Source organism: Lontra canadensis, unplaced genomic scaffold (assembly GCF_010015895.1).
Source record: "Lontra canadensis isolate GAN:19392208 unplaced genomic scaffold, GSC_riverotter_1.0 scaffold25, whole genome shotgun sequence".
NCBI lineage: Eukaryota > Metazoa > Chordata > Mammalia > Carnivora > Mustelidae > Lontra > Lontra canadensis.
Window position 1 is genome coordinate 8950285 of NW_022631019.1, and position 7587 is coordinate 8957871.

The 7587-nt window shown below is 54.4% G+C and overlaps 1 protein-coding gene across 1 annotated transcript in view; it reads right to left on the reverse strand.

The window, feature by feature from the left end:
- DHRS3 (dehydrogenase/reductase 3) overlaps positions 1–7249 on the reverse strand; it is a 37330-nt gene extending 30081 nt beyond the window's left edge. The window contains exon 1 of the mRNA XM_032863456.1: positions 6539–7249. Coding sequence (XP_032719347.1) covers positions 6539–6733 — 195 coding nt within the window. The 5' untranslated portion in view covers positions 6734–7249. The remainder of the gene's footprint in view (positions 1–6538) is intronic.
- Positions 7250–7587: the final 338 nt, after the last annotated feature.

Sequence of the window (7587 nt, forward strand, 5' to 3'; positions counted from 1 at the left end):
ACCTGGAGGAGAGCAGGTCTCCCCAGCGGACTCTGAGGCCCGGGTCCCAGATGACTCCCACCCACCCCACCAGGGGCACCCCAGCCTCGAGCCCCCTTTGGGCCGATTCACTTCCATTTGACTGGAGAGATAGGGGAAGACATCACCAGCATCTTCCAAATCCCTGAGCTTGGGAAGGCTCTCAGAAGAAGGCAGGGCAAGTCTGGTGTGATGTTCTTAGAGGGTGCTGCAGAAGTCTGCACTGGCCTCCTAACAGCCAGTCCCCCCGCCCCTGGCCTGACAGCGCCTCCCTTGCTCCCCGCAGCCCGTGATCCTGCTGTGGCTGGGTTGGATCCGGCACTCTCTGCCCAAAACCCTCCAGGTGCTCCCAGCTTCCCTTGGGGTCAGAGCCAAAGCGAGTTCATGAGATTGTTGATTCCTACCTGCCCGCCCTGCTCCCCACCCCCAAGCTCCCTGCTACTGGCCTTGCCCTGCACCTCTCCCTCCCCCACCCTGCACCCTGCCCTGCCTGGAATGCTGCTACTAGCTCCTTTCCCCCCTATGTCCTCTTCGTCTGCTTTGCCTCTTTCGTTTTCCCCTTAGCACTTAATACGACCCAATGTGCTCTTTTATGTCTCTTGTTTATATTCTGTCTGTCCCCCTCACTAAACTCTCTGCTGTTTACATGGCTGGGGATTTTTGTCTGCTTTGCTCATTACTGTATCCCCAGTGCAGTATGGGACACACAGAAGGTGCCGCTGCCGTTTGTTGAGTGAATCAAGGAGTCAATGGATGAACGAATGACTGAGTTCCCACCCACCATTCATTTGCGAGCCCGGTCTGGTATTTGGCCTCTCTTTTTGGGAATCCAGAGTCTTCTTTCTTGTTGGTGCTCAGATCCCTCCCGCACTGGTCCGACCGTGGACGTGTGTCCATCTGAGAATGCTAGTGTCTAAACAGATTCTCTTCTCTCCTTTTCATTTGGCTTTACTTTTCCTGACCTTCACGGTTCATCTGAATAATATGTTTCAAATGTTTCCTTTCAAATATCTTATATACTTGATGTATTTTTAGACTGTGTCTTTTGAAGGCAACAACAAGGCGAGCCTCTTCTAATGTTCTAGGTGCGGTCATGCTTTTGCACAAGGGTAAAAGAGAATATGTTGGGTCTGGAATCATTCCTGCCCCGATGCCCAGAACTCTGTGGGCTTTTGATGGGGGCGGCAGGTTGGGACAAGGTCCTTCTGGGACAAGTTGCAGCAACTGTTGACAACCAGAGAGCTTTCCCAGGTAGAAAGAGACGGCCAAGGGCTACCTTCTCCTAAATCTGGCTGAGATCATTTCTCAGTGATGACCATGACGAGTAACAAGCTGGAAATGAGGCAGGGAAAGTAACCATAAGGATAGAGAGATCAGAGGGGTCCGTTCAGGGATCAGAGCCAGAGCCAGAGCCAGAGGAGGGCCTGAGTGTAAGGGAGAATTCGCGGACAGGCTATAGACTCAACGTGAACTTGTCTAGCGAGCATGCTCTAAAGCCCTAACAGACAATTTGGTGACTTTAGGATAAGCTGGAAGTTCTCCTTGATATGCTAGTTGGGGAATTTGGGCCCGTCCATGCCCTGGAAGCAATAAGTTGAAAATATTATCTCCTATAAGAGTTAAAATAAACCCATGGCCAACAGCTAGCTGTCGGAGGCTGTGGAGAGAGCTGAGCAGTGGGAATGAGCCTCCCATCCACCACAGGCATGTTTCCCAACACTGAGCTGCTGCTTTTTCTGTCAGTGGCATCTGAGGAGTAGCAAGAATGGCTGAGATCAGCAGGAAAGAGGACAACCGTATTCTGAATCAGTCTTTCCCTCCCAGCTCCGGGAGCTTGGTAATCTGCTGCTTTCCTGGGATGGCTGATCCGTGATAAGAGAACTTTAAGGCATGCCAGGATCTTAGGGGTCATTGTGGCCTCTCTCATTTATAGGTGTGCTGCTTAGCTGCCGCCCAGAGAAGGTAGTTACTTTCCCAGGGTTGTAGCAGAGCTGGGTCTAGGGAACCCCACGGAATCCGGGCCACAACTGGCACGGATTCAGAGTTCTGCCGCCTGGCTCCTCAGGGGAAGTGGGCGGGGAAGTAAGAGGGAGGTGTGGGCCCATTCATAACATGGTCCAAGTGCAAGGCCCATTGTTTGAAACCCAAGGTCCTGATGCCCCAAGCTGAAACACTTTCCCTAGATGCTGTGGGTAGGACAGGTGGCTACCTTCTTGCTTCAAGCCGCCATCAAATGGGAGCCTGTTCCTTTTCCCAGAAATTTCTAGCCGAGTCTGCATTCAGGGTGAGGGCAGGGGAGATGCACCATTGCCATCTCCCATAGCACGCCCTTTTTTGGGACCTCCACACATCATTGTTTAATAAGCTATTTCGTGCTGGTGGCTCTGGGTCCCAAAGGAATCCCTGTCTGGACCCCTGTCCTCTCTTCTTCCTTTTTCCTGTTCTCATCTGTACTGGCCTGACTCAGGGTCTGAGATACCTCCCCACCTCCCCATCCCACTCTACGATGTTGTCCCTCCTTGCCTTCTGCCTCCCTTCCCTGATTCCAGGGGGGCACACAGTCTTTGCTCAGGTGTTTCCTTGCACCTGGAGTGACCTTTTCACATCCCTTCTACTTGGAACTGTTGTCTCAAATGCCACCTCCTTTAGGAAGCCTTCTGTGAGCCTCTGTTAGAGATTAACATCTCCATCTCCCTCCCCACCCCCCATGAATGAGCAACTCAGGCCCATTTAGAACCTCTGACTGTGATGTCATTGGAAGTAGGGTTTTTGGAGATGTAATTAGTTAAGGTTCATTACTGATTGAGGCTTCATGACCCATTGACTGGTATCCTTATAAGGAGAGTGCACAGAGTCGGACAGAGACAGTGGTTAAGGCCCCACGAGGACGCAGAGACCAGAGAGGTCTCGCCCCAAGCCAAGGAGCTCCAGGAGCCTCAAGAACAGGAAGAAGCAAGGACGGAGTCTCCCATCGGGTCCTTCAAGGGAGGGGGCCCTGCTAACACCTCGCTTTCAGACTTCCAGCCTCCATAACTCCGAGAGAGTGAATTCCTGCTGTAAGTCATCAAGTGAGTGGTACTCTGTTATGGTGGCCAGAAGAAATGAACACACACTGTAATCTGCGCCTTGACCCTGAGCATCCAGCCGGGTCTCTGGGTCTTTCTTCATCTTTGTTGTACCCAGCCCCCCCGCCCCCCTCCAGGCCTAGCACTGTGCCAAACACCTGAAAGACCCCTCAAGCAGGTTCGGTGAACTAGACGGTCATTGCGGCATAGATGGGCCTGGGCCTGCCCCAGCGTCAGGAATGGGAAGGAGATGGGACTTGCTGAATGGATGGGGCAGAACAGGATTCACAAATCGACGTAAAGGGCTAGTTCCTGGCTAGCTGCTTCAGGAACAAGACTCTCCACCCACATATTGTAACTCAGTACCAGCCAAGCAGATGCAACTCTGAGCCAGCTCTCATCCTGCCTCCTGGAAATGAATGGGTCCCTGAGTCCGGGCTATACCCGTCCTTTATATTTGGGCTGGGCCCTCATTTGTCGCCCCTGCCTCCACGGGCCTACAATCACAGCGCAGGACTTTCATCTAGCCCCTTGCCTCATACTGGAACAGAAACTGGAACAGTCACTGCAAAAACTTCCAAACCAACAGTCCACTTCTCCTCCTCCTCGGGGCCCCTGCTAAATCCCAGTCAAAGTCAAAGACTTTGGAGGCCCTGCCAGCCGACTAGCCAGCCAGGAGCCTTGAGAGGATGGGGGGAAGGCCCAAGCTCTATGGATGCTTTCTCCGGAGGAATTCCAGGGAAGCCCAGAAAACAAAACCAAAAATACTATAGTGGGAATAACCAAGTAGGAGCCTTCCCCTTGGAGACCCCTAACCAGGGCCGGCCATGCCTCAGTTTACCTCGATATGTTGTGGGTAAGGACAGATGTTTCCAACTTTCCAACTCCTGGAGCCTTTGTGACCCTTTAAGAAAACACTCCTTTGGGTCACCTTTGCAGCCTAAGGCACATCCCCACCCACAAATATTGCCAAAGATCATTATGGGAAACTGGGTTGTCATTCTTTCCCAAGGTGAACGGACATCTCTTCTGGGTATACCGTCTGCTGGCAGAGGCTCTGGCCTTCCTTACTTCTTTCCCTTTGGGGGACTCCCCCTCCAGATCCAAAGCCACCTAAATCCAGTTGGAAGGGTTCTCAGAAGCAGCCTCTCCTTCTGACACAGGGAGAAGGACAGTGATCTGTGGTTCAGCAAGTTCACCTGTCTCACTGGCATCCCTGCAGGCTGTGGCTGGTGCCACTCTCCCCGGCTCTCGGCAGCCCATCCACGACCACCCTGAAGCCCACAGTTTGCACAACGTGCTCAGCAGGCCCCCATTAACTCCCCACTCCACAATACGGGGCCCTCTGTCCCCAAGCCCAGTGGGACCCCAAACACTCCAGGCTCAGGATCGTCCCAGAGCCCTCTCCATTGGCCCCAGACGGACTCAGGCAGATTCCAAATTCCCCACCGTGGCAGCAAGTGGAGGGCTCATTAAAAAGTAGCTTTAGTAATTGGTCAGACAGTTAAGAGTTATAGAGAGCGCTCTGGTTCATCCTGAGGGCTGATGACTAAACCCAGCATGAATGGCACTGGGAGTTTCTCAGGCCCCCATGGATCCCGTTTCTGGAGACCCAGTACCAATTTGAGACATATTTCTAAATGGCCCTGAGTTTATTCCCTGGAAGAGAATGTCCTTTCCAAGTCAGGAAGGACACGGTTCCCAGTGCATGAACTTGCAGGGTGTCCCTCGGCGCTATTTTACTAAGCCTCCCCACCCCCAGCCCTTGCCGTTGCCAATGGCATATACTTCTTTAACTTAGGATTGTTTATAGTCAGTCAAGTTTTTCCAGATTGACTAAAAGAGTTCTTCGTAAGCCTACTGCAGCCAGTTACAAAAGCAGTAAAAGAGACCAGGACTTGGGCCAGCTGGAAGAGTCCGAAGAAAGTTTCTGCGGGATGCAGACAGCTAAGGAATGACAATCACACGCGACTGTCCCCAACCCCACCTACCCCTACAAGGACACCTCCTGATCCCCCTCCACAAAGGGCTTTGGGGAGCCCTCGGACGGGGCATCACCCCAAGGAAATGAAACTGCTGAGAACAACCCCTACTTCTCCTTTTTCAGTGTGTCCAAGGGTTAAAAACACTTCCGAACGACTCTTCCAACTACAAGGTCAAGCAGCTGTCCAAACCACCCAAGGAGAAGCAGGAGCCAGGGACAGCCGACTCCGGGCGAGCTGGGCCACCGCGGTCCTCCCCTCCCCCACGCTGGCCCGGCAGGGGAAGAGTTAACCGGTCCTCGGCTTTGGCTGATAGTTCAGGCTCCAAAGTTCAGTCCCAGTCTGAGCCACCCCGGAGGAATTGTAAATCTCAGGGCAGTATTTAACAAAACAAAAGCAACCTGGAATTACAGGCAGGTTTGCTTTTCTACCGTCCGTATTTACTTAATCCCCTAGGTCTGTGGCTGCCTGTCAGATCAGCTGGCTTCTCCGGCCCTTTCACCCGCAGCGCCCCCCGCCCCCAACAGTTGAAGCTTCAAACTAATTGCCTGTTTTTGCTCTTCCTCTTCACAGGGCCGGCTGGAGACAGTCCGGCCTGCCGGCCTCCAATCTCTCTCTCCTTTGCTCTAGTCACTGGGTGAGTCAGCCTGGCTTGGGTCAGAGCTGGGTGACAGCCGCCTCACCCTCCCCACTCTAAGGCACCAGGTCTGGGAAAACCAGAGGAAGAGATGCTATCACCACCAAAAACCTAAAGGCAGCCCAGGGGCAGGAGGGCCCTACCCACAGTGCCACCGCCTCCCCTAGTGGGGAGGAATCCCCTCTCGGGCTGTATCTGGGGGGAGGAGGCAGGGTTGAAGGTGGGAACAAGGGCTCTTTATCAGCTGCTGGTTACCGCTGTCCCCCTCTTTCTAGATTTCCAAACACCTGGGCGTGGGAGTGCTTGTCAGGCCAGGCTAGACATCCAAGACCACTCCCCCCTTCAAACCCTAACCGAGTATCCCCTCTCTTCGTGCCTCCAGAGCCGCAGCCGCCCAGGTTGGGGCCGGGAAGCGGGTTGCCAAGGAAAATACGAAGCCAGCTAGCAGGCGGCTCCCAGCTCTACCCAGGAGCGCACACACCCTGCACTCACCAGGGTGGTGGCAATGGGGGGAGGGCGAAGGGGGAAAACACACCACCTTCCTTCGGGAGGGAGGAATGTGGGAAATGGGTGGGTCTCCTCGGTTTCGGGGTGGGGGGTGAACGGCCGGCCGGCCGGCCCCCGACCCCAAAGGAGCGGACCGGCTCCGGACCTGCCAAAAAGACAGTCTGGTGCCCGGGAAATTTACAAGGTGAAACCGACTAGCTCAGCACTCGCGGGTGGCGCCGAGAAGTAGGGCGGCCGGCGACTCTCCCGGGTGCGGGTTCGGCCGCGGCAGCAGGTGGGCGTCCCCCGCACCTTCAGCCCCCACCCCCTGGAGTCGCAGAGCCCCGTACCTTTCTGGCGCCGCGTTCTGCGAACTCGCGAGCGAGCTGGCGCCCGATGCCTCTCCCGCCTCCGGTGATGAGGACGTTCTCCCGCGACAGGTCCCGCAGCTTGGCGGGCAGCACCAGTCCGACGGCTGCTTTGGCCACCAGATAGATCATCTGCAGAGGGAACACCACCAACGCGCCCAGCCATTTCCACACCATCCTCCGCGCCGCGGAGCCGGGCAGGGGGGCGAAACTCCCCGGACCGAGCAAAACAGGAATTAAAAAAAAAAAAAAAAAAGAAAGAAAGAAAGAAAGAAAAGAAAACACCCCAAACAATAATAAACAAACTGAATGAAGGTGGGGGAGGAGCGAGGCGTCCCACCTGGCCACTCTTGAAATCACCTCGTCCCAAATGCAAAACACCGGGTGAGAGAGAAAAAAAAAAAAAAAAAAAGAAAAGAAAAAGATAAATCCTCCTCGAGAGGAGAAAAAGCGTCTGAGAAGGTTGGGACAGTAAGAGGGCTGGAGGGGAAGCCGGAGGTGGAAAGTTCTAACAAGAAGTTTCTTGCCCCAGCAGCCGTTTCGGCTGGGGAATTCTCAGGTAATGTTTACAGGCTGACAGAGGAGTTTAGGCAGGGGTGGGGGGGGGAGGCACCAACCACACGCGCGCACCCTGCTACAGTCCCGCGGTTTCAAAGTGCAAGATTTAAAAAAAAAAAAAAAAAAAAAGCCGTTTCCAAATTGTAGCGCCCCCCCACCCCTTCTCCAGGAAAAAAAAAAAAAAAAAAAAAGGCGGGGGGGGGGGGGGAGTGATTGGAGCTCCCAATTTCAGCCCGCGAAAGTCTCCCGACTCATTGCTATTCTCGGGCTCAGGAAATTGCTTAAACGCGATCTGATTGCCAGCAACGTGCAGGAGAAGTGGGGGGTCCGGGTGTCAGTTTCTTTACGTGCATGGCTCGCCCTCGCGCGCGCTCGCTCCCTCCGGCTCTCGCCCTCCCTCTCCGAGCAGAGGCCGGGAGTTGCCGCTCGATCCGGCTCCCTTTCTCTCCCTCGTTAGCATTTATTGCCTTCTT